We start from the raw sequence: 27,711 nt of genomic DNA, 5'->3' as shown, positions 1-27,711 counted from the left end.
ATGCCATCAACATATACATAAACACAAAACGGCAAAAAAGATCCCGAGGAAAGAGGCGTCTAATCCACCAAAGCCTCCTCAATCCACCCCATCTGCACGACACTCACACCACGAGCGTAACTCCGATTCGTAAACACGAACTCATTATACAGGATCGCCTCGACCTTCTTGCCAAAGAGGACGCTGGACGGGTGGATCGCTACCGTTTGGTTCCCTGCCACGGTGCGATAGCTGCCGTCGGGCACGAGACGAGCCGTGTTGGTGAAAAATCCACGCAGGAAGCTCTTGAGGATCAGCTCGGGGGATGGGTCTCGGATGACGGAGTCGTTGGTCTCGCGGCCGTTTAGGGGAGGGAGGAGTTTGGCTTGGCGGCATTGCGTGGTGAGTTGTTTGCGGACGTCCTGTTGATCCCCATGTTGTTAGTTGGGCTTTTGGTACTTGCTTGTTAAGGGTAGGGGAAGGGAGGGGATTGAGTTAAGGTAGAAAGCAAATTGTACTCACCATGACGGATTGCATGGCTCGGTGCGAGACCATATGTTTCTCCGCCCAGGCCTTTCGGTTCGTATTTTCTGCTGCATAGGCCTGAACGGTGGCGAGCATAGTGAGATGGTCACCTTCTCTCCGGTAGAGGTCCCGGCGGGCTTGCTCGGCTTCTTCTTTCTTCTCTTCCGTCGTCGTGTTGAGGAAGATAGTCTCCACACTCAGGCAGGAGATGATGTCGATCACATCTAATAGACAGTCGGGGCCGTGTTCCGACGCCGCGAGAAGCACGCGACCAAGGGTAGGGGTAAGAGGGAGTTTCGCAATCTGCTGGCCGATTTCGCTGATTTGGCCCGTCCCATCGAGGGCCTGGATACTCAGTAATTGCAGAAGAGCTTTTTCCAGCGATTCGCGGGGAGGTCTCGTCAAGAACGGGAAGCCCATGACATCGTCAACGCCGCGAGCTTTCATGTTAAGGAGAGCTTGGCTGAGATCGCATCGGAGGATCTCGGGGGTGTTGACTTCATCGAGATCGAGATAATCTTTCTCGGTGAAGAGTCGATAGCATTGACCCGGGGCTTCACGACCGGCACGACCCTTACGCTGAATGGCGGCAGATTTCGAGATGGGCTTGACCAGCAAGGAGTCTAGTCCAAGGCGACTGCGGAACTGCTTGACCTTGGCTTTTCCACAGTCGACCACAAAGCGTACTCCGGACACCGTGACGGATGTTTCGGCAATGTTGGTGGCGAGAATGACCTTGCGAGTCCGAGGTGGTGCGGGCAAGAAGACTCGCTGCTGAGCAACCTGAGGAAGAGCAGCAAAGAGCGGGAGAACCTGCACCTTGGGCAGTGCTGGATCCATCCCCACGGCGTACTCATTCACCAGCTTTTCCAGGGCTTCGACGGTCTCTTGTCCAGTCAGGAAGACTAGGATGTCACCGGGCATAGGCTCCTTGTAATGAATTTGGAAGATGACCTTGAGAGCTGCGTCGACGAAGTCATGGACTGGCTCTGGGGAGTAGATCGTCTTGACAGGGAACTGTCGACCTTTGATATGACAGACAGCAATTTCATCACTGGCCTTCTTTTTCGAGGCGTCTTTCTGTTTAATTGGCTTGCCATCCGCGTTGTTTCCTGAGCCTGACGACTCAATCGCACGCTGGGCCTGGTAACCTTCTTTGAAGAACCCAAGCAGACTTTCCATATCAGCCGTGGCACTCATCACCACCACCTTCAAGGGCACTCCGCCTCTTCCCCCGCGCTTCCCAGAGACCATATTCCTCAAGAATCCCAAGACAAGATCAACGTTGACACCACGCTCGTGCACTTCATCGACCACGATGGCACTGTACTTGGTCAACCACGGATCACGCAGCATCTCCTGCAGAAGCATTCCCTCCGTAAGAAACTTGACCCGCGTACTTGGCGACGTAGACGTATCGAATCGAACCGAGTATCCGACTTTACTGGCTGGCGAAGAAGAACCGAGAGGTGTCCCCATTTCGTCCGCAACACGTCTCGCCAGCGAAATCGCCGCGACTCGTCTCGGCTGCGTGATGGCGATGCACCCACCGACCTCCAATTCCTTTTGTGAACCATCCTCATTGGCAACGCTTGTCTTGACCGGCCGACACCACTGCTCATCCACCAGGAACTGCGGAATCTGCGTACTCTTTCCGCTACCCGTTTCACCAATCAACAGCATCACGTCGTTCTGGCGCAGGTATTCTCGAATCTCATCGCCATGGGGAAAGATGGGAAGGTTCTTCCGGATCTCGTAGAGCGCTTTGGCCTTTTCCCTCAGCGGACCGAAATCCCGCTTGCTATCCTTGAACGACTTCTGATTCTGGTCCCGATCCTGCTTGTGCTTTTGGGACTTCTGTTTCGATTTGCCAGGTCCGCTGCCTGCTGCGGCTCGGGCTGCTGCCCTCTCGTCGGCGGTTCGTGGGGTCGGTGCGCGGTTCTCGTCTGCGGCGGTCGAAGGTTGAGATTGAGATCGAGGGTGCGTCGATTCATCCTGTTTCCGTTTCTTATTTTTGGGCTTCTTCTTGCCATCCTCGTGGCTAGGGGCTTTTCGTTTCGTGGAATCGACTTCGTGGCTCGGTTTGGTGTCGACGGGCTTCTGCGTTTTGGCGACGGGCGCTTCGTCGTCGGAGTCGGCGAAGACCGTGCGCACCCTTTCCGGCATGATGTATTGTAATCTCGCTAGCTACACCGTGGTAGCTGGAGCCGGTATAATTGAAGTGTAGGGTACTGTGTACAACGGAGAGTCGGAGATGCTGAGATCGACTGGTTGGCGCAAACCCCGAAATTTTTTGGGCGACGCTTATCGATAAGAGGCTTGGCGTGAAGATTCCGGTGATCTCGCAGATGTTCCAGAGAAAGAAACTCAAGATTGCTGCAATTTTTGGCTTCTATTCTGGTTTATATATTTAGATAGCGAATAATTCAAGAGCCCAATTCCCAGATGAAGCGCCAATTACGCCGTATAGCTGCTCAGCAACTGAGCCAGCTTTCCTTCAGTCTCGTTTATATACTCTATAACTAGTTCATACCCCAGCCCCGAACACGCCGGAATGCAAATGCTCGGTCATTTCGTAGTCGGAATTCAGCCCAATCGTCAGTGAGCTTATTATAGCTCCAGTAGCCTTTCCAGGCCAACTTCGTATTCTTCGAGGTATTAGGCGGTGCTTCGCCGGAATTAGGGCGGGATGCCGTCCCAGTCGACCGAAGGGACAGGTAAAGGACGTAAGTGTACTTTGGGCCTACGCCCTCTGTCTCAATGACAATGTCCCGGGGATCGAGCATGTCATCCGACGAAGTTTTACCGGTAGACGATAGGAAATCGGAGATCGGATCTGTCGGTGCGTCCTCTTCAGGCGATTCAGAGCTCGGCGACGGGTGAGCTAAGCGCCAGCGACCTCGTTGGGCCTGTTTCAGCGCTCCCATCGCGACGGGAGGGATTGGTTCTGTCGCTCCAGATAATGCATGACCTGCTTCGGAGGTGTGACGATGGTGTTGCTTGTGAGATACTGCTCGCGCTGCCATCACGTTCTCCCTGCTAATGTACGGCACCAGGTCCAGCGGCTCCACGGTGCTCAACAAGGAGACTACGGTTCCGTCGGGGTAGAACCGTAGGTATCGGTAATAGGTGACGATGTGGATAGGACTATTCCACGCGACGTTCTGGTATGATGAAGCCGCACCAGGGCGGGTGTAGTTGACGGTGCTGATGTAGATACCTGTGAAGCGGATGCGCGGGTACATTTGAAACACCTCGTTCCAGGAAGACAAAGGCTTGGGGATTTGAACCGAAGAGTCCATAGGGAAAAGCGTATAGCGCGGTCCCAAAGTGTACTCCCGGTGGCCCATGATGTCACAGGCAAAGGAATAGTGCATTGCCTTGAAGCCAAATTCAGAGCCCTGGCAGAGACGTTTCCAGATGTGCTGTTCGTTGGCAAAATGATAGGCGAAGCGCTTGCAAACCAACGAGGTCCGACAGAAAGACGCAGGGTCCATCAATGCTACGTGCCTGAGAATCTCAACCAAGACCTCGGACGGGACATTTGCAATGGGACAGGGAGGCGGAGGGGTGTTTTCAATAACGGGTTCCGCCTGCGGAATGGGAAGGTGGGCAAACGACGCAATGAGCTCAGGTGTTGGCAGCGTCTCAGGAACATCGTCGGACTGTTGAACCGTGGGGGCAGTCTTGTTCGCAGCGGAGGGAGCTTGTGCCGGTTTCTTCCACGCCCAGGCAAAATGCTTGTCGCGGTACGTTTTGTCGACCGCCGAGTCCAACTGTGGAAAAGGTACAGAAAGCTTAGTATAGGCCCGGAACAGATCAACCGAATACTCCTGAGCTTACCCGATAGGCCTTCCGGTAATGCTGCAAACTATCCCCCAGGTTCCCCTCCGCCTCCTTCTCGACCGCTCGTTCGAAGTGCTCGAGGGCAGATTTGGGTTCTTTCCGAGGCGTTTGCGAGTGGAATGCATCCTCATCGGATGCGCTCAGGTTTAATTGACCGACACCCTGAACGATTTCCCCCTGGTCAAGCGACGCTGCCCCTTCCTCATCTTCAATCTCCTTTCGCTCGGATATTTCGTGGCGAGTGGGCGGGAATTGACTTGGGCGGGCTGTGGACGGCGTCGTCGTCTGTCTTGGTTGCGACGGCCGAGGCGGCGTAGGTCTGGAGCGACGCGCAACTTCTTCACGCCATTGTCGCCGAAACGACTCGAGTTCGGCGTTGTCCGCCATGATTGCGACAGTGGGACAGTGGTGTCTGTAGTAGAGAAGTGGCGGAAGGACGGTTCTCCGTACCCGTTGATTGATAAGCGTGTGCAGGAGCTCTCGACCGAGATTAGAATGGAGAGTGAGAGTCAATCCCGCGGGGAACAAACAAGGACGACGAAGATCTCAAAAATCCATATCGATACAGGGGAAATGCAGTAGAAACAGAGACGACTCGACGGAAGTCAGACCGTAACTGAGGGGGAAAGTAAGAGAGGAGAAAAGTAAGTCGTCAAAGTCCGCGGCGATGGTCTTATCTCCGGGCTTAATCAAAACTGGTCCGAGCGCCACCGCCAACAGCCGAAGCCTTCTTTTTCCTCTGACGCATTTGCCTTGCTGCCCGCGGATTTCCCCCACTGTTCATCCACCTTGCGCGCTCAAGTCAACAGACCCCGGATCCATTGTGTCCGACCAGGAATCCATCAAAGATTGGTCATTAATCGCCCTTAAACATCTCAAACCATTGTCCTCGCATCCTGCCATTGAATGAATGTCCGATCTCAGGACAGCCTTTGCGCGTGAAGACCGATATCGCTCCACCGATACGCTGGCTGCTGTTGGGTTCTCAAGAGACTCCCCAGAGTCATGGCATTCTTTTGAAGACACAAATATGGCGGCTACTTCTGGAACAGGATCTCTCCCTGGCCCGGACGCCGGTGAAATTGAAAGGAAGGACGATGTCTCGCTCACCCAGCGGATGGTTTCCGCCACCTCGGGCAGTATCCTCACGAACCTGTTAGGTAAGGAGAACATCCCCATTTTCTCCCTCAGATCCCAGATGATACATCTGCAAAAAGCCATGGAATTGACAAGGTCATTTTAGTGACCCCGCTCGATGTTGTGCGCGTCCGTCTTCAGTCGCAGTCACCAATCAAGAACACCTCTCCCTTCGCCTCCTATGCTCTCCAACCGATGAAGAACATGCCTCCGAACCTGGGAGTAACTGCTTGTTGTCGGGAGGTATTTTGGATCGGACAGAACTCGCAAATATGTATGGTTGGACCTAGCCCGGGGGCTATCAGCGCTCATTCAGCCGCCATGGCGGATTGCGCCGTGGAGGAATCACGGCGCAAAACATTCACCTCCACTCTGGACGGGTTGCGGAAGATCGCTCGGAATGAAGGAGTATGGACACTTTGGCGTGGTCTGAGTCCGACCATGATGATGAGTATTCCAGCGAATATCATCTATTTTGCTGGATACGACTGGTTGCGATCGGACGGCCGAAGTCCCATCAAGCGATTCCTTCCGGACACCTACGTTGCATTTGTTGCAGGGTCAACTGCTCGCATCGCTGCGGCTTCTGTTATCAGTCCAATCGAAATGTTCCGGACGCGGCTGCAGGCTACTCCCGGCACCGGCACAGACCATTTCAAGACCACTCTCACGGATTTACACCAGATGACACAGGTCCACGGCTACAGTTCTCTTTGGCGAGGATTGACACTAACCATGTGGCGTGATGTCCCTTTCTCGGGCCTGTATTGGTGGGGATATGAGGAAGTGAAGAAACATCTTATGGAGGCTCGCCAAAAGTCACACGAGCATCTTTCCTCGGGCGGATCGACACTGAGTCGGTCTTCACCGCACGATTCAGAGGGACCTACCTTTTTCGAGAGCTTCTTTGCGGGTGCTACCTCGGGATCACTCGCAGCATTTGTTACTACGCCATTTGACGTGGGCAAAACGCGCCAGCAGGTTTTTCGGCACATGGGCGACGATGTACCTGCTTCCGCTGGAGGTGCTGCACAGAAGTCCTTGCGCCCGGAGCAACTTTCGTTACCCAAATTCCTTTTACACATCTTCCGGGAGGAAGGTACATCTGGACTCTTCCGTGGCTGGGTCGCTCGGTGCCTGAAAGTGGCACCTGCCTGTGCCATTATGATCTCGATATATGAACTCGGGAAGAGAATGGCACGGGGTGTCAACGAAAGACGGGACACCGATGCAGAGCCCGGGTCTGCGTGAATCTCCGGAGCTTCTCTATATCATCTATCCTATAAGCCTACATTCTCCGTTAAGGCCAGCGATCACTCCGACCGCGTCTCGGATCCGCATCTAAGTTAATTTCGACCACTCCTCCGCTCACATCCGTTATCTTACCTCCTATTATCCCCTGTCTTAATTATGGATCCGGCTTCGTTGCTTTTTCCTTATTTGCTATACGCTTAATCGCCATGATACCGCCTCGCATTTCAGATTATAGAGCATTATCTCCAGGCCTGGTTGTGAATATGGTCTAGGGGACGGAGGCTATTTTCTTTTTCTACCCCTTGCAAAAAGCCTTGCATTTGCACGTTCTGTACATATATGTATTTTCTCAATAGACGAACATCTTCCCTCAGTCATGTACTATAGCTTGAATATCAAATGCTTTGGCACTCCCTTCTAAATGCTGACTACCTACGACGGATTATTGCAGCCAACGTGCAAAATCAACTTTGTACTATTGAATTTTGCGGGTAATATCCTAACCTATAGTGAATTGATATAACGCTACTTTTACTACCTTCAAATACTAATTAGATGTAATTTCTCATTGTTCTATCTGCTCTCCAGGCTGTCTCTAAAGAAGGCCACACTGGAACTATGCAGCTACTTTTAGGAAGTGACAATAATATTAATGATACTTTTTATACTGCCTTGACAGGCTATATTGAACTGTTTAGTTGCTGTTAGAGGAAAGATACTAGTATTATTTTGCTATAAAACAACAGCTTCCTTCTCTCCGTGGTGTAGATTAATCAGTTCAGATGGGGTAGGATTGCGCCGTGAGTGAATGTGCAAAGAACCGTTTGTCCTTAAGCAAGAATCACTCTGTCGGGACAGTCAATTTCCCTGCCCTGGGGCTGTTAGAGACAGCAATCCTATGAATAGGGTTGGCATCATGCGTCTCTAACTGTCTCTGGTGACCACGCCGAGGGGCAGGTGTTGGTGTGCGGGTGTTAAAACCGGGCTCGGTCATAGAGAACGCATTGGCTGCTGTCTCGTCTCCACGAGCAACAATGTCGTTGATAACCTCATTGTGCGCCTTCTATACATGGAAAAACTCATTGACCGAAACAACGTGCCCCGGCTCAGTGTCGCAGTCGTCCTCAGTGTCCGAGTCAAATAGAGCTAACATCAAAGTCAAGGCCGGATCACCTCTGTATTAAAGCTCAATGCCCTCAAAGAACTGTATCCAGGGCAGATGTCTCGTCTTGACTCGCCGGGAATAGGCGATTCACACGCCGACTCTCCTGCAGAAGGTCCATAGCTTTCCCATGATTGTTTCTACTCTCTTGTCCAAGGGTGCAGTCGCTTTGGGTATAAAAGTCCGGGGCCCTGCACTGCTCGCAGCGATCGCAATCGGTTATATCAAGATCCAGGGACTCTATGTTAGTCGCCTTGTCTTATGTGGGCTCTCGCTTACTTCCTCTGGATTGCAAGGTCTTTTAGTATTGCGTTCGCTGGCACCTTTTGTAGCATTTGAAGTTTTTGTGAGCCATAACGGACTAGGAGCCACTAGCTCAGTAGTAAGGCTTTCAGCGAACGTGTCGTAAGGCTTAAAACGCAGTTTTCTGCGCCGAATCGTAGGCCATTTGATGCAGGTGGTAGCAGCCTTCGGTTCCCTGAGCGTCTTGAGAAGCTCGGTAGTGATGTCTGCGTCGTACAAGTAGACGTATTCGCGTTCTAATACGTTGGTCACAAAAAGACGCGACTAGAAGCAGGTAAGCTGAGATCTCCGGATTGAAATTAGCACTTGAACTAAATGGTGACATACGGTATAAGTAAGTGGTTCGGACGACTTCAGCTTGCGTTCCTGAAGTTGCGCAAGAGCCAGCAAGAGACAGACAAAGTATGGGTCTTCAGTCCAGTCCTTCGGTTTTATCTGAGCGAGTCGCTTGCGTCCAATTCTCGCACCAATCTTGTTGCTACGTCCACTTGGATCTGGGCAAGCCTTGAATCTCTCATTGCGGCCTCCATTGACATGGGTGTAGTGTAAATAGCCCACCAACGGGGGCGAGCCTTGACAGATGTGGTCCTCGAGTCGTCCGTGGCGATAAAATACAGTATAGCTTGGTTGGTGAACAAGCGTACGAGCAAAGAAAAATCCGGACCCTGTGCTACTCAGAAACTAGTATTAGTAGAATTCCTTTTGTGTTCAATTGCATCTCTTACCGATTCTTAGCAAATGCGTTTCTCTCACCCACCAGAAGATTGACAAGGCAGCCATGCTTTACAGCATGTGAAAAATGCATTGCGAGACGTTCAGCATCACTGGGTGATCCAGACTGGGGTCTTTGCTCCTCTTTGTGGTTATGCTGAATGCAATCTGTGCTAACATCAACAACACTTTCGAACCGACAGCCCACTAGGCTAAGGTGATGGGTCGTCCATAAGAGCGGATGAACAAAGAGCTCGCTGTGGTGTCGCATAAGATCATGAAGGGATGTTACGCTACTGCAGGTTGCCATTCTGACATCAGGGTTTATGTGTATCGGGGACGCTTGTTTGTTTGGACATTGCCTCTGTGAAATAGTTCACTTTTTACCGCCTGATCTGCCAGCAATATCATGTACCGCCCACCTAGTTCTGGCGTCGCTTGTGGTAGAAATTCCCGGGACCTTCCCCTGCTGCCAGCAATCTCAGGCCATTTCATCCAAGTTAGGAAGAGTTGCAATATGAACCACAGCGAATATAATAGTTTCCCCGGTAAAGTTGATGACATTTCCTTGTCCAGGTTGGACGCCGACCTGAGTAACAACCTGGAGGGTAGAGCAAGGGTGGATTAAGGGAACCAGAGGTCCCTCGGGCCATGGATGCAAATTCGGGCGCAGGAGGTGGCCATGATAGGATCTTTCGGTGGATATCCTCCCATGTGTACAGGTAGGGGCTTGAATGCGCATGATTCTCCTTCGCGTGTTGCCCACCACAGTGCTGTCCGTCCCTTCTCTGGCGATCCCTGTGAGGCGGACAATCCGCTCTCAGATTGAGGTCCCTACGGAGTAGTTGGCAGTCACGTGTATCATCACATACAACCGGCTGGAATTTATTGTAAGCATTATTGTTATCATTATTGTTATCATTATTGTTCTTAATATCACATTTATATGCTACAGTCTAGGCTATGGCCAGCAGAACTTACTCCGTATAAGAAAAGTTGATTTTGCAGGTGACTGGCTCGCCCGGTCATGTGTCGCGGCGCCTGAGCGCATCCTTCAATGCGAGTCTCGGGCCTTTTCGACGATCATCTCCTCTTCTTTCCCGCCATGATTGGCCTTTCTTTCCTTCGATCCCCTTGGAATGCGGGTATTATGTTTGCTAGGGCTGACCTCACGAGGCCGTTGCAAAACACCAAATGATGTCAGCCGCCATGCTCCTTCCGCTGGAAGATGGCTGTCAGATGATGGCTGCCAGCCTTTCCTCATTTAAAAGAGAATTCGTACCTAAATCTACTGCCTCGATGTTTTATCGGCTCGCTTTCAACGATGGCACCAAGCACCCATGGCAGTGACAAACTGGCTGTGCAGCCAGAAACAGACGTTGAGTTCGTGTCGATCTGTCATCTGCCACGCTCTTGAACTAACTATCCTTAGTATCGTTGCCGTCCCTTCAATTGGAGGCGATCCAAGCAAAACATGGATTGACGAGGATTCCCGGAGATCGTGGCCTACTACCGATCTAGCAAAGCATATACCCAATGCGCGAGTGCTGCTAGTAGATCACGGAACCCTCAGTCCGCAGGATGACCTGGACTCCCTAGGCCACAGATTACTCATGCAGCTTCTTCACGAAAGACAGCACACGGTATAGTAATATGCTCCAGTCTTGAAGATATGTCAGGAGAATAACATTCATACCCGTCCAGAGTAGCCGACGGCCCATCTTCTTCATATGTCACAGCACCGGTGGACTGGTGGTAAAAACAGCCCTTGTTATTGCTAGTCACTCTGCATCGCACCTCAATTCCATTTTTTCAAGTTGCTACGGGATCGCTTTCCTGGCAACTCCGCATAAAGGGTCGACTTATCTTTCTGCGCCGGAATATGCCAAGAGCGTTCGTCGCCTGATGCAACCCAGATATCACGTTCCACATCAAATGCGAGAGTTGTTCAGGCCTCGACATCCAAAGCTTCTTCGCTTGAACAACCAATTTCGGTCAATGTCGGCGGATATCAAGTTATGGTCTTTTCTGGAGACGGTCGATTCAATACTTACTATTACAGACTCCAGTACCCATGGGGTTGTGGACATGAACGTACCCATCACCTCTATCAGGTCAGGTCTCTTGGATTTTGAGCATGAGAAGGAAATTCCGTTGGCGACGGATCATGTAGGAACGGCATGTTTCAAAGGCCAAGAAGCGACTACAAGACAAAGCTTCATCAAAGAACTACAAGCATCGACCTCGATAGCTCGACAGTTATCTCTCATGGCGGATGTTCCGTTGCACGTGGAGGAAGAAACGCTGATCCAGGTCAATGGATTCTATGAGGATACAGCTCGCGGTGTTAGCGATGAATCTCCTTTGAAGCTATGGTCTACTAAAACCCGACTCAGTGATTATCTAAAGGACGGACCTACGATTTGCTTAGAATCTCGGTTAACAAGCACCGGTAGAGTTACTTCTGGCTCGTTCGATGATTCATCAGTCAGCAGCTTCGATAGTCGACCATCGTCGGCCATGGCAGGTTCTGAGTACAGCTCTTTCGATGAACTGGACCCGGAAGGTGTTGCGGCAGCCCACAACAAGAGCATTCCATCAAGGCCAACCATGAAGAGGAGTCGCAGCTATCTAGCTCAGCCTTCACCCAGAATTCATGTCTCAGAGCCTGCTGTAGAGAGCTACTTTGATGAGCAAATTGGGGATTCAGCATCCAAGGACAATAATACAGAGCCGGGAGGCGGTACCCATGTTGAAAATGTGTAGGTTGCGATACGCACTAAATACGCCTGAGTCGTACTAGACTGATTTCATGATTCTCAGGGCTAGGGTTTCGTCGCAATCCAAAAGCCTTCTTCCCGTACCAAAGCCTACCAGAGAACGACTTGATCAAAGTCGATGCGAAATTCCCCGAGCTGCTCCTCGATTTGACCGTCCCGAACCGGGTAGCGAGAAACTTATCTGGATACACGTTCCGTATACACATACGGGATGGGTGCCGCCAGTCCTATCCAAAGCGTGTGAAGAGGAGCAAAGACCTGAATTGTGAGCCTCTTGTCATTGAGTCTCCTCGAAAATGCTAGCTAATATCAAAATTCCTCGAATATAGTTTCAGGAAGTTCATAAATGAAGAAAATTGGTATTCAAACCTTGTCAGGGCGCGTCATTTAGAACCCCATGCTCGATTTGTACGACCTACATGTATCCATTCCAGACAGGATAACCCTACGACTGTTGACAAGGAAGAGGACATTCAGGATCCTCAGCTTGCCATATACGTGAGTCTGTGCAGTTGAGTATCCCTTCTATCGAATGCTAACTTGTCGGTATGCTCTATCAGCTTCCCTACGTAAGTTTTGTTGACTTTCGAGCTATTGACAAACTAAGCTCATTGTATGTGGTTAGCTTCATTGGGACACATACTGTAACCTGCTTCAGCGGCGGAACGCTGTCGAGAAGCGATTACAACAAGGACGATCAAAGCCAGTCCCTGATTCAATATCCAAGGCCAGTCATGAATCGCAATTGATTTGGGAATTTCTAGGTAGCGAGCCTCCTATCCATATACGGAGAACCTTGGACCAGTATGGGTATCCGAATCTGCGATCAACAGTGGCCAGAGACGATGACCAAATGCTGTGGAAACGCACAAAGAAGTTGGTTGACCCGAATGAGGAGCTCGGACAATTGTCATCCTTTCAAGAGACTGGTGATCCGCCAAAGCCAATTATGGATGGAAAGGTCCTGATGGTAGACCAACTCTGGTTATGGATTGTGGACCCCAGAACCGTCGTTACTTTTTTCCCCAAGCAAGAAGCCACTACCGCCGAAGGAAAACTATACGAACAGGCCAACCTATTTAACAGTATCTATAACGAACTTAATGGAGACCTTGCAAGGCGATTCGAGACTGCTGGCGACCTAGCTGCACTGATAGTGTTGCACGCAGTCACTGTTCTCTTGGATAGGACCCTGCATCATGACCTGCAGATACTCCGGATATTCGAAGAATCCATCAGCATCCTGGTAAGGGAGCCTTTCTCGAATTACATTAAAACGTGATCAAACTGACGACAACAGATTGAGTCCATGACCAGATCATTCAAGCGTTTCCGAGGCCGAGGATTTATTGTCACACCCTCGGATTACAACAAAACCTCTGGTGGAAAGCCAATGACTACGGAAGAGCGCTTTGAAAGAGACTATCGGATTGTTAACCAACATCGCGCGGACCTTTCAACCCTCTTAGAGTTGAGGGATATTGTGGACGAGCTAGGAACGGTATTGAAGCTTCTCGAACAACAGTCAGTAACTGTTAAAATAATGGCCAGCTACTTTGAAGAGAAAGGGTACGGTAAGGCTTTCATTGAATCTGCCCTCTCGAGACTTGAGGATTACCACGCCCAGGTTCTGGAGATGAAAGACAACGCATACTCAGCACAGAAGGATGTAAGTCGCCTGTTGTTCGATAAGTGAAAAGAATAATCTGACGATCTGCACGCCCAGGCTGAAAGCCTTCTCGACATCAAACAAGAACAAGCCAACATAGACGAGTCCCGGATGGCTCGATGGCAAGCCGAAGTCACACGCGATCAATCCCAGTCCGTCATGGTCTTCACTATCTTCACTGTGATGTTCGTGGCTTCACTATCATTACCATTAGGGATCAGTGCTGATGATCAGAACAGCTTCCTACCGTTGTCCTTCTTTACTTCACTCTTTGGCATCAATGTTCGTGAATGGAGCGGCGAAGAGACCAACCTAACCATGTCCCAAATGTTGTCCATTGCAGGTATGGGTTACCTCATACAATTCGTTTGGCCCATTAACTAACAATCATGCTTAAGGCCCAACCTCCTTCGCAATCATCATAATCGCCCTATTAATGGCCTTCAGTGAACGACTCCGCGATATTACAGCAAAGACTCAAAAAGTTGCATTTGGCGTAACCAGAGAGTTCATTTTCCGTCCCTTAGGCATGATGCTCCACAGGAACAGGAACAAATCGAACACAAAGAAACAGAAGGCCACTCCATCGATTAATACTGAACGCACTACTAGAAGGGAACGGTTCGGTCGATATCTCGGAAACCGTCAACTTAAAGATGACGATATCTGGGATCGGCATGAAGACCGGGTGATATCGCCACTACCTCCGCCTGTTCTGGGCTCCGATGGCGAGAAAGTGGATTATGACGCTGTTGGAAAGGAGAGGCGGCTGGATCGCGAAATGGCATAGCTTTGTCTCCTATCTCGGTATGCTATGGGCAGCTCACAATGTCTGTTTGCAATGGTGCGATCTTGTTGACCAAGCCTCCTACATAAAAAGAGTGACATTCTATCAGCCTGCATATTTAGATTATTTGTGCTATAGGATAGGCATACCTGGTATACACACCCATATCTACTTTTTTCGACCCTCTCACCGACTCCATACCATCTCCCCGGCCTTGTGGGGATTTCAGAGAGCTCCACAGTGGATTAAGAAGGGGATAAATCAGCCCTGCCTGAATTCGCTACAAGGAGTCATTTATGCTTCCGTATCGCCCACCGAAAAGCTATGCAAAAAAGGATACGCGAAAGCAGAATATCTGGCATCTTCTGGTTTTGAGATGAACCTTGCCTGCTGGTAAGGGGTCACTTTCACCGCCTCATCTGCCAGCAATATCACCCACCGCCCACCCAGTTCTGGCCGGCATTCTCCGTGCATTCTCCGTGAATTCTCCGGCCGGTTGGGTTGGAGTTCTTTCCAACTTCTCAGATACGACTTTCAATCCCAAAGGGGGCTGTTCGCCTCGACATGCATTACCAACCAACAAGTCAATCAACTACAATCAGATACTCCAGCTCTCGACAGTTCTCGATAGTTCTCGACAGTTCTCGGTCTACCTGCGTGCTTAAAACGAATCACCGGGGGAGGGCCAGGTAATCGCGGGCCCGCTCCCCAGACACCACTACGTCCCCACTTTACTTTACTAATGGTCGGGCGACTTAGTAGGAAATGAATCAATCACGCCAGCGGCCCGATACAAGCAATGCAGCGCCTATTGGAAAGAAGCTGGACGCGTTTCGGAATGCTTTCGGGGAAACATGCCAGAACCTGGGCCTGGCCGTAAGCCTGGGCTCTTTAGATTCCTTTGATGTCCAAGGTACCGGGCAACTGCATCACGCCATGACACAATGATCAGCAACTAATGCGATCCTAGACACTCAAAACTTGATACTCAACTTGATCTCGGCACTACGAGCTCTACCAGACACGCGGAAGCTCCCTTCAGCGAACGGGCGAAAAAACCTACTGAGTGATCTCGTACGAGTGAATGCTCCGATCAGTTTTGGTGGTTTTGAGGTAAATCAATTCAAGTCGCTACTCAACGCAGTTTTAGATGAGCAACCGGATAACATCATCTGGGACCAACTATATGCTACCGTCCGCGAATCTACACCCCCATCATCAGCCTTGCTCGTGCTTGACCAAACACCATTCCTACACACAACAAGCAGCTTGGTTAACTCTTCTGAACATCGGAGTAATTACGACGACATACTAGAAAAGGAGCTTGGGTCGATCTATATCGGCGTACCTGGATTCATCGATGCTTTCTTTGGTCAAATAAAGGGCCTCCGGGATATCGCTGCGACCGTCTACGCAAGATGCAACGGAGACCCAGAGCCGCTGTTCAAGGAAGACAATCGTTGGAAGGATTGGCCGGTGGATGCTACCGAGAAGGACGTTCTGGACTGGCTGGACAGACAGGTCCGTCTTCTTCATGACCTTGCGGTCGAAGCTGGGTTTCCTAGAGTTACAACTCGTGCAATCTTGGCGCAGCCAAATCAACCTTTGCGAGGATCAAAAGCCGATCGAAAGCTTAATGTTGGGTTTGTTCAAAGAAACGGTAAGACCAATTACAGCTGGTCAGATGTCATGGTGTTGGGCAAATTGAAAAGCAACCCAAAGGCAGATACTGCGTCGAGGACGTGGCACGATCTAGGTCGTTATGCAAGGGAGGTGCTAACAGCCCAAGATACAAGGCTGTTTGCATTTGGATTCTCGTTGTGTGGTTCAATTATGCGCTTATGGGAGTTCGACCGCGTTGGGGTCATCGCTTCTTCACCATTCGATATCAATCAAGACGGACAACAGTTTGTCCTGTCCATGCTGGGTTTTTTGTATATGAATCACACACAGCTGGGGTTTGACCCTACTGTCATTACGTCCTCCAATGGTAGACGATATGTACAAATTATGCGTGACGGCCAGAGCGAACGCCTTGTGATTGATAAACTTCTGCGGCGCGCCCAATGCGTTGCTGGCCGGGCCACAATCTGTTGGAAAGCTCACCGCGAAGGTGATGAGACGAACATACCACTAGTGGTCAAAGACTCCTGGCAGTATCCAGAGCGCGATGAAGAAGGCAAACTTCTATGTGAAGCAGCAGCAAAGGGAGTAATAAATGTGGCTCGGTATTACTCACACGAAACAGTCCAGATCGACGGAAGAAATGACGATGTCCGTGACAACATTCGCCGGGGGCTTGATGTGAGGAAAGCTGCAAATTACCAGCCGACACGCTCTGAGGAGTCACCGGCTGCGAACGCAGCGGACACGGTAAGTACGGGCCGTCCGACGAACACGGTAGGCCGCAAAAGATCATCCAGCCGTGCTGGCGCCGGTCAGCCAGCTAGTAAACGCACCTGTCTAGGCTCCCCTTCGAAACGCGCGAACCTTGATGTGCCAAATCGGGTTCATCGTCGTGTTGTCGTACGTGATTACGGAACGCCTATATACAAGGCCAGATCACCTATTTCTATGCTCTCCGCGCTAGAAAGTTGTATACAAGGCTACAGGTCCTTGCATATGGAGGCTGGGTTGTTGCAAGGTGATATCTCAACGGGTAATCTGATTTTGAATAAAGAAGAAGAAAACCCATCTTGGCCAGGTTTTCTCACTGATCTGGACCTTGCCATCAGAGAACAGCGAGAAAGGCCCTCCGGGGCGAGAGCCAAGACGGGGACACGGGCTTTCATGGCGATAGGTCTTCTACTGGGCGAGAGGCATTCCTTTATGCACGACCTAGAGTCCTTCTTTTGGGTTATTCTTTGGATATGCATACATTATGATGGGCCCAATGGTAGCCGAGTTGTGCCTAGTTTCGACAGCTGGAACTACGCGAATGTGAGAGACTTGGCTGTCATGAAACTCGGGATTGTGGCTAAGGAATCCATTTTCCTCGAAGTCGCTACAGACAATTTCACTCCCCATTACGAGGCTCTCATTCCATGGGTAAACCGGCTGCGGAAGGAGGTCTTTCCACTGGATAAACCGTGGGAAGAGGAAGACCACGGGCTCTATGAAAGATTTCAAAACGTGCTCAGCCAGGCGCGAGAAGATCCATTAATCCGATAGCGAAGCACAACCAACTTTTCACGGACACAAGCAAACAGTACTACCACACTGTCCCCTAGTCGCCATAGATCATGGGGGAACTTGCAGGTGTAGGATGCTTGAATTGTATGAAGCTCTCGCGGTCAACGAGGCTATCTAGAAAAATATCATATAGTTATTTGATATTCTTTATGCAGCCGCGGAGCGGCGCTCGATGAAAGGGGTGTTTTTCAGGAATCATAAATAGTTAACTGTTTTTCTTAAGTTCCCAGGCGAGAGCCCTGCAGCTAAATACAATATTGCACTTCTTCATTACGATCGTCTAATCAAAGAAGGGTTTCCACCGACCAGTGGGATAATGCCGTTAATCTGGCCGAAAGAGAACATTTCCATTTGCCTACATATAGCCCACCGAAAAGCTGTGCAGAAATGATATGCGGTAGCAGAATATTTGGCATCTGCTGGTTTTGAGATGATCATTGAAAGGTATATTAACTGCCTAGATCAAGGCCATACCATTGCATGCTTATGGACTATACTTCTCTAGCATTCAAGAACTAGAGGTGTCTAGCCTAGTATGAGCGCATATTTCCATGTCACAATCACTTAATGGATATGTCTGTATGGATGTTTCTGTCTCTGCGAATCTTGTGTCTCAGGAGTTGGTGGAGTTTAGGAAGCCTTGGTGCTAGATGGGCTACCTGCTTGCTCGCAATAGAGCGGCTACATTAGGCTGAGAGAGTCAATCAATCACCGGCCAAATCCAAGTCCCATCGCACTTGTTCGTTAGCCCATGAGGATATGCGGAGTACTGACCATAGCAAACACTCTACCATGAAAATAGTGAGGGGAAATGGGTCTTGGCTCGGAGAAACAACCATACATCTTGTCCTCTTCGAATGACCCCGGACAAAGAAAGCAACATTGAAACAAAGAAAAGTAGCAAACATCGACCGAAGGACCGATTCGGTCCGAAGAAATATAGAGGAAGGTCCGAATCTTTCCCTCTATTTATAGAGGGAGGTTGACAATCATGTCTCTGACCTAAATTCAGGATTCATTCTCGAGATGAGTAGATCTCTACATAAGATACCACTGTTAGGTGATCATCGAAGAACACAGAGCTCGCAATGCAGCAGCAGCAGCCCAGATTCACGCTCATCCGCAATGCCACCGTGCTCAGCATCGACCCAGACATCGGCAACCAAACAGACTGCGACATCCTGATGAAGGACGACAGAATCCAAGCCCTGGCCCCAAACCTCACAGTCCCCAACAACGCCCCAGCGGCCACGATCATTGATGGAACGGACTGTATCGTCACGCCGGGCTTCGTGGACGGCCACCACCACGTCTGGCAGCACCTGCTCCGCGGCGTCGCCACAAACTGGACCCTATTGGACTACTGCATCGAGATGCGCACCCTCTACGGCAGCCTGTTCACGCCCGACGACGTCCACCTCGCGCAGTACGTCGGAGCCCTCAGTTTGCTCAACAACGGCGTCACCTGCGTCCTGGACCACTGCCACGTCGTGAACAGTCCTGCGCACGCAGATGCCGCCGTGAACGGGCTCAAGGAGACCGGTATCCGCGGGACGTTCTGCTACGGACTGTACGAGAACCCGGTCCTCCCGGGCCAGGGCCAGGCAGCAGCGGTATTTGATCTGGACATGCGGAAGAACGACGCCTTGCGCGTTCGTCAGGAGCTATTCCCTGTCCGAGATCCCGAAAAAGCACTCCTGACTTTTGGGTTCGCGCCCCGCGAACCAGAAGGCCAGGGTATCGACGACACGGTGGCGGATCTCCAAGTGGCGCGGACCCTAGGTGCCAGGATCACCACGATGCATGTGGCCATGGGCCACTACGACACTCGACACGCTCGGGTGGTGCATAATCTAGCGGACGCGGACCTCCTAGCTCCAGACCTTGTATTCAGCCACGGCGCGTCCTTCACGGATGGCGAGCTGGCAGCCATTGCACGCGTCGGGGCCGGGATCGTCGGCACCCCCGACACGGAGCTGCAGATGGGTATGGGATATCCGGTTGTCTTTAAGGCAAGAGACGCAGGGTGTCGGGTCGGTTTGGGACTCGATATCACGTCGAATCAGTGTAATGATTTCGTAGCGCAGATGCGACTGGCGGTGCAGACTCAGCGAGCAATCGAGAATGCGGGTTTTGTCTCGTCGCCACCGGTAGCTCTGAAGCGGACCACAGCCGATGTACTGCGGATGGGAACGATGGGGGGTGCGGAGGTGATGCATCTTGAGAATCTGGTGGGTTCGATCACGCCGGGGAAGAAGGCGGATTTGGTGCTGTTCAGGTGTGATGATATTGATACGGTGCCGGTGCTTGATCCGGTTGGGACGGTGGTGTTTCATACCTCGCCGGGTAAAATTGACACGGTGGTTGTGGATGGGAGGATTGTGAAAAAAGATGGAAAGCTTGTGGGCGTGGATTGGCCGAGTCTGAGACGGCAGGTTGAGGCGAGGTCGAGACGGATTGTTGCGGAGGCTGCGAGGATAGACACGTCGATGCAGAGGGAACAGTGGAGTAGAGCGTTTGCGGTCTAGTTTGAGAGATATCCGTTCCGTTTTCGACTCGTCGGTAGTGTATTTGTGAGTTACATGACAATAGTAACCGAGATTGTTCACTAGGGAAACCCTCAGATTCAAGAGGCGTAAAAAAGAAACATATGGCCATTTGGATGCGACTTGCTACCCAACCTTTCACCAATTTATTCGTCCCTATATGCTAATATAGCGGCCATTCTGAGGGGAAAAGTGCCGTTAATGTATCCAGGGCCCCAGCGTCAGCGTCGCCAGTGGCAAAATTTGTGAAGCCTTCCCAGGCGTCGAGGCTGCTCGTCGGCTGCCAGGCATCGTCAAGAAGCCCTGAATTGAAAGACGGACCCGGTTCCTCGCTGGTATTTGTGTAATTACGCCTGACCGATGCGTCGGACTGATCATTGGTCCTGCTAGCCCTCCGTAGCTGCGTTACAGAACCATTTTCGGTCTCAGATTCAGATGTGTAGACATATCCACTAGACAGGGCCGAGTGCTCTGTTTCTACAGATGGCGGGCCTCTGATTTGTCCACTTGGATTTGATATCGGGTCAGTGTCAAGTTCGGTACCACCGGGCTCGGCTGGAAATCGGTGTGCCACCAGGATGTGAAGCTTGGTTGACTAGAATACATGTTAAAATCCAATGAAATCAATCCTGGGGCCGTGGGAGGAATATAAAAACCTACCAATCGTTGCAAGGCTTTCCAGTACTGGGATAGCCGACTGACCAGCCCTATCAGCGCTTGTATCAAAGCTACATCATCGTTTGACATGTTGTTATGCGTTTCTAATACCCCTCTCAGATCTTGCGATTGGGTTAATAGGGCAAGAATCACCGCCGCAGTGAAGGCAGTGAAACCAACAATTGGGGATATTCTCGTCACATCTGATGATTGAGCCAGATGATCTAATACCAACCAACCCTGTAGCCTGGCGTAGCCTAGAGCGGCATGGGCACATCTTCTCTCAATATCTTCAGGTACAACTTGGCTCTGTCGTCGGCCACACAGTCGAGGAACCATAGCGCGGTTAAGGGTCATCTGGCAGAGATGGTAGAGACTGTGTACTAGAAGAAATTTTTCTTTGCTGGCTGAGGTGCCGTCCCAGATACTAGGGGGAGGGGGGAATGAAGACGAATTGTATAGTCCGGTGGTGTGGGAGGAAAGATTCAAAATCTCGGTTATTGTAGTGGCATCTGGTGTCTGTTTAACTAAAATCTGTGTTTTTGCCCTGTACTTGCATCGTCAGAGTCCGCTTGATCTTATCACACAAAACTAACCCACCAGATTCCGATAAACTTGAGAAGTTCTGCAATCACGGTACTTTCAAGTGGGCTATCATCAGGATCGGCTTCATCAAGAACCAAGCAGTTCCAACTGGTATCCATTTTTCTCGCATGATCGGTGCAGAAGGCGGGTTCGTCTTTATCAACAGGAACCGGCAACGGTAGTCCCGCGGCTTCCAGCCAGGCAGATTTCAGATACGCCTTCGGCTGTCCAGCGATGCACATAGTTGCCCAACAAGCCCAGAAGCATCTCCGCTCTATTTCTGTTCTCTTCATTCTGCAAGAGTCACCTGTCCAACCGAGGAGTTTGTTATAGCCAGCATTGTAGCAGGATCGATAAGCGACAGCTGTTCAGATTTGCATATGAGTAAGGTTTGTTTCAAAATTTCCACCAGGCGCCGAACGTACTCAGATGTATATCAGCCCACTGATTATCACCGGTGGCAAACCAGTAGATAGTGAGGGACTCGAGCGCCTGGATGGTAAATAGTGATGGCTGGCCACTTAGCGACAGCGCTTCTCTGCTGGCCGACTCGGCCCAGGGTCGGCCATGACTCGCAAACAGTCTCAGAGTGCTCAACTCGAGTGGCTGATTGGATGAGAAGGTCGACATATGACTTCCTTCAAGAAATCTTGACAGGGTTATTACCAAGTGCTCGGGGACAGATGATGTTAGAATTATAACCTTACATGGATGCCAATGCAAAAAGAGCCCGGAGAAGATAGTCCGGTAACTTTCCTTCCAGATAGTCTCTCATGAGGCTGTATTTGCTAAACAGGAGAGGGGCATTGTATATTCTCTCAAAGTAGATCTCTAACAGAGAGAGGCCCAATGCACGCGGCGGAAGCTCGTCCTGACTGTTCCCTTCGATGGATATACGTCGGTCGAAGTCAAGGGGCTGCATAGAGACAGATGCAGTGCCATTCGAGCTTCTATTCGGTATAGACATGTCTCCGAAGGCTTCATGGGACGCAGATGGCTCACTGGTGCAATAGATAGTTAATCATCAGCCGACTATCTTTCTAGACCACTATACCTCCGTTTCCGCTTCCTCGTACTACCCCGAGACAGGACATCGATCAACTGGTCTTCTTCATGTTGAGTCCGCGAAGCTTTGCGCAAAGCAGCAAGTTGTTTGATCAGCCTCTGGCGGGTATACGCAGGAAGAGCCTTGCTTTGTGCATCGTAGACAAGAAGGTAGGTGTTTGCTGCATCGCAACTAGAGTTTACAGTCCCATTCAAGCAAGTTAATAGGACCAATGAATATCATTTGAAGGAAGACAAGCTTACCTTTTGACCTCGGCATCTTACACAGGCCGTTTTCGATTCGAAAGGAAGGTTCTCGCGGCCACTCGAACATCCACGAAGGATCTCAGCGTTGTCCAACACCTCGCTAGGAGAACGAGTTGTTGACATTGTAGATGAAGGCACATAGATTTTCACAATAAAGAACTAGGTCTGGATGCTAGATCATGTAAAGAAGTTCGATTAGTTGGAATAAAAGAGGATGGTGAGGGGAAGGCAGCTCAATGCAGGTCACCAGCTCAGTTCTTTGTCTTTGTCTGGTTTGACTAATTCACTTCCACCACCACCAACTTCAGAGGCATCAAGGCTGGAAAGATATTTTGGATACTGAGTACCCATCTTGTTTAATTAATAACATGAGACTGCTTCGGCGTTTATTTTAATGAGAACTGTGTTATGGGAGGCTTCAGTCATGCTATTGCATTCTCAGGCGCGCTATGTTACCTGAATCTATCAGAAGAAAAGCTTGAGTTCGGTAGGGCGCCATGAATATTTCATTCATAAATCCCAACTAACAGAACATCAGGCGGTTCAAGAGTAAGCAAACTCATTCAGTTGCAGGGGCGATCTTCCCTTGGACGGCCCCAAACCCGATTCTCTCCTCTCCTTCTCCCGCCCAACCTTCGATAATAACCTCATCTCCATCCTCCAACCAATTCACAATTAGGTCGTTCACGCCAAGCTTGATCGGTATATTTCCACCATCTGTTAGCTCTAAAAGACAGCCCAAACTCCCTGGTTTTCCGTTCAAACATTGCTCCCCGTCCTCTGGTCCAGGGGATGACAAGGTTCCTGTTCCTAGGAGGTCGCCTGGGGAAAGCCCGCATCCCGACGAAGATTGATGCGCGAGCATTTGGAACGGGGACCAGTGCATGTGCTTAGATTCAGCTCTGCTAACTAGAACTCGACTGTGGTCGTTTCCTGCGAAGTAATACATAGGTTATTCAGTGTTTACCAGCAACTCAAATGCAGGATCGACCAGTCACATACTATCCAAGAATGTCAAAACCTCTGCCGAAACATCTTCCTTCGCCTGCAAAAACGGGATTGTGGACGCTTTTCCCCCTTGAAGCTCGTCTTGAAGCCCGTCTTTATCCACGGGAATGATGGCACCTGCCTCCTGAAGGGCCTCCAAGGTGACAATCCACGGAGAGATGCTTGTCGCGAAAGCTTTGCCATTGAAAGGGCCAAGCGGCGTCATTTCATAGAACTGGATGTCTCGGGCAGTCCAGTCGTTCAAAAGCACGAAACCGAAGATATGGTCCTTCGCCTTGGAAGCGGAAATTCGCTGGCCGAGCGGTATGGAATTTGACACAAACATTCCCAGTTCAACTTCGTAGTCTAGCTTTTGGCTTAGACCAAATGCAATGTGGTCGTCATGGGAATCTGGTCGAATGCCATAGGGGCGATGGATTGGCGTACCGCTCACTACAACCGAGGAGGCTCGCCCGTTGTATGCTGGTGGTACGTTGAAGAAATTAGCCGGGAGCTGAGGATGACCTGCAATGCGTCCAGCCTAGACTGTCGATTAGACAAACTCTCGTTCCGATATAGGGATTCTCTGGAGTCCTACTCACATTGCGCATGTGAACTAGGGAGCATGAGAAGTCGGTAAACCCGCCGATAGTCATTGGCAGATGTAAATTCACATCAGCGCTCTGAACTAAATACTTCGATTGCCCCTGCTCGTCGTATAATGGAGAACCTCTAGTTGTGATGAGCTCCTGAATACTTCTGCGAACAGCGGCTCGTTCATGACCTGGAAGCGCGGCAAAGTCGTTCAGGGTTGGCTAGAGCCAGAAAAAATTGTTGGTTAATTCTTATGAATAGTGCAACCTCAACTGATGCTAAGTTTTCTATACCTGACACAAAGCGCGCCTCATCTGCTCGGAGCCCTGGATGTGGCCTTGGGCTGCTAGGGCGCAAAGGTCCAGGACATGTTCACCAACTGCAACCCCGGGTCGGGGCTGGGGCTGTTGTTTCCGCTCACAGGTCAGTATCAGATCGTCGAGCAGCTATTTGAGGGTATTTCTAACGAACCTTTTTGAGTGTGCTAAAAATCCCAAACGGGATGTTGGAGACCGGGAAGGGCGAGTCCACTGGGATAGGGAGAGGATGAGGCACGAACGGCAACATATTGAAAAGATTCAGAATCTGTACTTTGCAAGACGCAGTTCTGCTCTGCTACGATCGTAAATGCATGCCTCCTGCCTTGGAAATAAGGCGTTCGACATTCGGTGCAAGGCCCCCATTCGGTCCGACTCTTCACATCGTTCGGTCCGACCACCAGCCATACTAGAATAGCCTGAGGCCATATCTTAATCTCTCTCCCTATTTCTCTTTCAATTCCTGGTATCTAATTTTTAGAACTTCACGCAACCTCATCTACCACTACTTAAATCATCACCATGTCCACCAACCCCTCCGAAAAGAAACCTTACAGCAACCCCCTCCCCCAAATCCACCGCTTCATCGCCACCCACGACACCACCGGAAAAGCAATCTACTCGACCTCCCTCCCAGAGCGCATGCAATTCTGGCAAGTCAGCGACGACCCAACCATGCCCGTGGGCTTCTTCCTCGGACACACCGTCTCGATCTTCCCGGTTCCCTTAGCCAACGACCAAGACCTAACCGACTACAAGACCACGTTTGCGCGGAGCCAGGACAGCGGTCTCGTGAAACGCGGCGGCATTGTCATGCGCTACGTGGATTATCCACCGGGGTGTCGCTCGCCGATGCATCGTACGGTCAGTCTGGATTACGGGTTTGTGTTGGTGGGCGAGTTGGACTGTTTGTTGGATGATGGGGAGGTGAGGACGGTGAGGCCCGGCGATGTGGTGGTGCAGAGGGGAACCATGCATCAGTGGGTGAATCGGAGCGAGACGGAGTGGGCGAGGATGGTGTATGTTTTGATAGATGCCACAGCGGCGGAGGCTGGAGGTGTGTCGATGGAGGAGGATTTAGGGGGGATGAAGGGCGTGCCGGAGTCTCATTGATGATTGTCAGTCATTCTTATTGTGCCAGCACGGGCTGTGGCTACTGCTTGGTAGCAACGTCCACCGAAAGTAATGAAGGAGATGCGCAGTTGTGGGATTGGGTCTCTAGAAACACCGACAAGGATTATCTATATTCTATCTCTCTATGACTGAGTTAGGTCTATCCATCCGGTCAACACAATTGAAATCGTCTGGCGACCTGGATACCCTCTGCTAGTGAGCCTACCCCGGCATCGATCGCGTACCCTTCCTTCTCCAGGCGCTTGAGATCGTCGTACAGGGTACTCAACGGAAGCGTGAAGCATTCAATGAACTCGTTCTCCTCCAGCTCTGGCTGGGGGTCTTGATTCTGAGGAAGCGACATATCCACATCCACATGGACGAGGTTGAAGTTGGTGTTGGAAAAGCCAGGGTCTGTTTGGTTGGGGTTAGTTCTGTGCGAAGCCGCAGTATAAGCTGATATACTAACCGTTATACATGATCGGGCTCGTCTTCTTCGCTACCCCAACATAGCCCGTTTCCTCCTTCAACTCCCGCACGGCGCATTGCTCAACGGTCTCTCCGGCGTCGACCATGCCCGCGGGAACCTCCACCACGATCTGATTGATCGGCGGTCGGTACTGTTTTTGGAGAAGCAGCTCGGGGCCTGTGGGTTTGTGCAAGATTGTCATAACCCCGACGCCATCAACGGCCGAGCTGGCGGGTCGAGTCTGTCAACATTATTAGCTGTAAAGGGAAGGAAAATTCGCGATGGATGTGGACTACCAGTCGCTCGGCAGACTCCCAGGTTCTTTCGACACCATTTGGATCAAGGTAGGTCGTCTTGACCAGGGTCTTCCACTCGGCTTCTTTGGGATCCTATAATATTCACTTGAGATCAGGAACACGTCATGGTAGAGAAATGCCGATCTTCAGAACGCATACCAAGGGACCCCGCGAGAGAAGCTTCGACTTGAGCTCTGGCATGATTTGAACTTGGCGGAATATCACTGTTCAAGATCAATTGCCTGCAATGTTGAAATGTATAAGTCTTGTTGGCGTTCTTGTTTTTTGTTCGTTGTTTCCAAACGAACAAGCGGTGGAACTCCGGAAAAAGCGGGCCTCACCACCAATAAGATTAACAACCGCTACAGGTCATTCTGATCGATCTTCAGAGTTACGCGATCATCTCGTTCGGAAGATTCATTTTCTGACGGAGACGACTAGCTTGAAATGTCCCTTAAGTTCTACATATGGGACAATGTGTGTACCTGACGGTCCCCTGCCCAAGTGAGGAGCATCAGGCAGAGACCGGCCATGGAGGACATCTGCAAGGTACGGTCCAGGATCCAACGGTATATCATATCGTTCATTGCACCTACAGCGGTGTACAATTGGGCATTCTCGCAGATAAATCATTGCCATGCTCTCCTAGGGCAGATCTTTTGCCATTGATCGGACACCGATAGAGTACGGAGTACGGTCGAGATGGTTAGTTATTCGATTGGGTGGCCGGTTTAAGGGGTCGACAGATGAGAGGTTGTTATCGATATCACCCTTGCGTTTCTCTCCTGACATACACCTTAGTCCTCTCGTCAGCTGAGGCAGACAATCCAATTGGAGGCAACCCCGTTCTTTGTTGTCACTTGTCAGCCAGCCCCACGCTGCGGTTGCCGAATCCCTGATCGCCTTCAAACTTTGTGTCTGCCATGGCTGAGTGAAACTATGGTTTCTGTGGTCGTAACAACCTGGAGCAGAGACTCACAGTTGATGTCACCCGTGGAAGGGCGAAGGATAGAACCTTTCAAGTTGAAGGGGAATCCTGTCCAGCCTCTCAGGGACATGGTTGGTGGCGTTTGCATGATTTCCAGCAATCAGAGCGACGGGCGACGGACACGTCAACGTGCAATCATCGCTTGAATCGCGCAGATACTAGGGAACTACACCGTAAGTAGGAAGAAGTAGGAAGACTTACCTGCCCAAGGCCGATTTAGGAGCGTCACGTGGACGAAGATCATCCGATCTTCAGACATCACTGATTCATTTATCTCATTAGTGACATTCGAACGAAAGGATCGACTTACGGTGTACAGTGTACTCAAAGAGTTGTTCTGGAAGTCTGCGAGTGGGATGACAGCGTCAGGCAATTTGGACCGAAAGCTGACGAGAGAATCAGTCTATCTTAATCATATAAGATCGTTATCTCTCGTTATCAAGGTACTTACTTTACTTATCCTGCGGTCGGCTGACTGTTGCATCATCCGCAAGTCAGTCCTC

The 27,711-nt window shown here is 50.6% G+C and overlaps 11 protein-coding genes across 11 annotated transcripts; 5 read left to right on the top strand and 6 right to left on the bottom strand.

Annotated features, from left to right (window-relative positions):
• Window positions 1-59: 59 nt before the first annotated feature.
• Window positions 60-2,670, bottom strand: prh1 (putative ATP-dependent RNA helicase (Hrh1); the record flags this gene model as incomplete). Its single annotated transcript, XM_046093522.1, has 2 exons — window positions 60-401; window positions 502-2,670. 2 exons carry the CDS (start codon window positions 2,668-2,670, stop codon window positions 60-62), a joined length of 2,511 nt encoding a protein of 836 aa, XP_045949500.1.
• A 356-nt stretch (window positions 2,671-3,026) lies between these two features.
• Window positions 3,027-4,737, bottom strand: LDX57_011779 (putative F-box protein (Pof7); the record flags this gene model as incomplete). The annotated part of the gene is made up of 2 exons (XM_046093521.1): window positions 3,027-4,280; window positions 4,348-4,737. The coding sequence occupies 2 exons, from the start codon at window positions 4,735-4,737 to the stop codon at window positions 3,027-3,029; spliced, it is 1,644 nt and encodes a 547-aa protein (XP_045949499.1).
• A 320-nt stretch (window positions 4,738-5,057) lies between these two features.
• On the top strand, window positions 5,058-7,350 carry MTM1 (putative mitochondrial carrier protein). Its single transcript, XM_046093520.1, has 2 exons — window positions 5,058-5,510; window positions 5,594-7,350. Exons 1-2 carry the CDS (start codon window positions 5,261-5,263, stop codon window positions 6,736-6,738), a joined length of 1,395 nt encoding a protein of 464 aa, XP_045949498.1. The 5' UTR covers window positions 5,058-5,260; the 3' UTR covers window positions 6,739-7,350.
• Window positions 7,351-8,204: 854 nt separating this feature from the next.
• LDX57_011777 (uncharacterized protein) lies at window positions 8,205-8,986 on the bottom strand (the record flags this gene model as incomplete). The annotated part of the gene is made up of 4 exons (XM_046093519.1): window positions 8,205-8,226; window positions 8,304-8,470; window positions 8,534-8,871; window positions 8,932-8,986. 4 exons carry the CDS (start codon window positions 8,984-8,986, stop codon window positions 8,205-8,207), a joined length of 582 nt encoding a protein of 193 aa, XP_045949497.1.
• A 2,019-nt stretch (window positions 8,987-11,005) lies between these two features.
• On the top strand, window positions 11,006-14,156 carry LDX57_011776 (uncharacterized protein; the record flags this gene model as incomplete). The annotated part of the gene is made up of 8 exons (XM_046093518.1): window positions 11,006-11,679; window positions 11,741-11,962; window positions 12,027-12,195; window positions 12,258-12,266; window positions 12,323-12,943; window positions 12,998-13,366; window positions 13,424-13,709; window positions 13,765-14,156. 8 exons carry the CDS (start codon window positions 11,006-11,008, stop codon window positions 14,154-14,156), a joined length of 2,742 nt encoding a protein of 913 aa, XP_045949496.1.
• Window positions 14,157-14,918: 762 nt separating this feature from the next.
• On the top strand, window positions 14,919-17,324 carry LDX57_011775 (protein kinase family protein; the record flags this gene model as incomplete). Its single annotated transcript, XM_046093517.1, has 2 exons — window positions 14,919-15,066; window positions 15,124-17,324. 2 exons carry the CDS (start codon window positions 14,919-14,921, stop codon window positions 17,322-17,324), a joined length of 2,349 nt encoding a protein of 782 aa, XP_045949495.1.
• A 1,109-nt stretch (window positions 17,325-18,433) lies between these two features.
• LDX57_011774 (uncharacterized protein) lies at window positions 18,434-19,873 on the top strand (the record flags this gene model as incomplete). The annotated part of the gene is made up of 1 exon (XM_046093516.1): window positions 18,434-19,873. The coding sequence occupies one exon, from the start codon at window positions 18,434-18,436 to the stop codon at window positions 19,871-19,873; it is 1,440 nt and encodes a 479-aa protein (XP_045949494.1).
• Window positions 19,874-20,054: 181 nt separating this feature from the next.
• Window positions 20,055-22,305, bottom strand: LDX57_011773 (fungal specific transcription factor domain-containing protein; the record flags this gene model as incomplete). The annotated part of the gene is made up of 2 exons (XM_046093515.1): window positions 20,552-22,305; window positions 20,055-20,486 (listed from the first exon to the last, which is right to left on the bottom strand). Exons 1-2 carry the CDS (start codon window positions 20,903-20,905, stop codon window positions 20,055-20,057), a joined length of 786 nt encoding a protein of 261 aa, XP_045949493.1. The 5' UTR covers window positions 20,906-22,305.
• Window positions 22,306-23,438: 1,133 nt separating this feature from the next.
• LDX57_011772 (uncharacterized protein) lies at window positions 23,439-24,592 on the bottom strand (the record flags this gene model as incomplete). Its single annotated transcript, XM_046093514.1, has 4 exons — window positions 23,439-23,972; window positions 24,034-24,246; window positions 24,319-24,429; window positions 24,497-24,592. The coding sequence occupies 4 exons, from the start codon at window positions 24,590-24,592 to the stop codon at window positions 23,439-23,441; spliced, it is 954 nt and encodes a 317-aa protein (XP_045949492.1).
• Window positions 24,593-24,864: 272 nt separating this feature from the next.
• Window positions 24,865-25,455, top strand: LDX57_011771 (cupin domain-containing protein; the record flags this gene model as incomplete). Its single annotated transcript, XM_046093513.1, has 1 exon — window positions 24,865-25,455. The coding sequence occupies one exon, from the start codon at window positions 24,865-24,867 to the stop codon at window positions 25,453-25,455; it is 591 nt and encodes a 196-aa protein (XP_045949491.1).
• Window positions 25,456-25,627: 172 nt separating this feature from the next.
• Window positions 25,628-26,421, bottom strand: YSA1_3 (ADP-ribose diphosphatase; the record flags this gene model as incomplete). The annotated part of the gene is made up of 4 exons (XM_046093512.1): window positions 25,628-25,869; window positions 25,925-26,165; window positions 26,221-26,313; window positions 26,380-26,421. The coding sequence occupies 4 exons, from the start codon at window positions 26,419-26,421 to the stop codon at window positions 25,628-25,630; spliced, it is 618 nt and encodes a 205-aa protein (XP_045949490.1).
• Between the last annotated feature and the right edge of the window lie 1,290 nt (window positions 26,422-27,711).

This window comes from Aspergillus melleus, assembly GCF_016097325.1.
Source record: "Aspergillus melleus strain CBS 546.65 chromosome Unknown contig7, whole genome shotgun sequence".
Lineage (NCBI taxonomy): Eukaryota > Fungi > Ascomycota > Eurotiomycetes > Eurotiales > Aspergillaceae > Aspergillus > Aspergillus melleus.
This window is presented reverse-complemented; position numbering and strand designations above follow the sequence as displayed.

What these genes read in the sequence shown, in the direction of transcription:
- MTM1 (XM_046093520.1), top strand. Translation starts at nt 5,261, where the DNA reads ATGTCCGATCTCAGGACAGCCTTTGCGCGTGAAGACCGATATCGCTCC. An exon ending in TATCCTCACGAACCTGTTAG is followed by an intron (nt 5,511 to 5,593) that starts GTAAGGAGAACA and finishes AGGTCATTTTAG; the next exon opens with TGACCCCGCTCGATGTTGTG.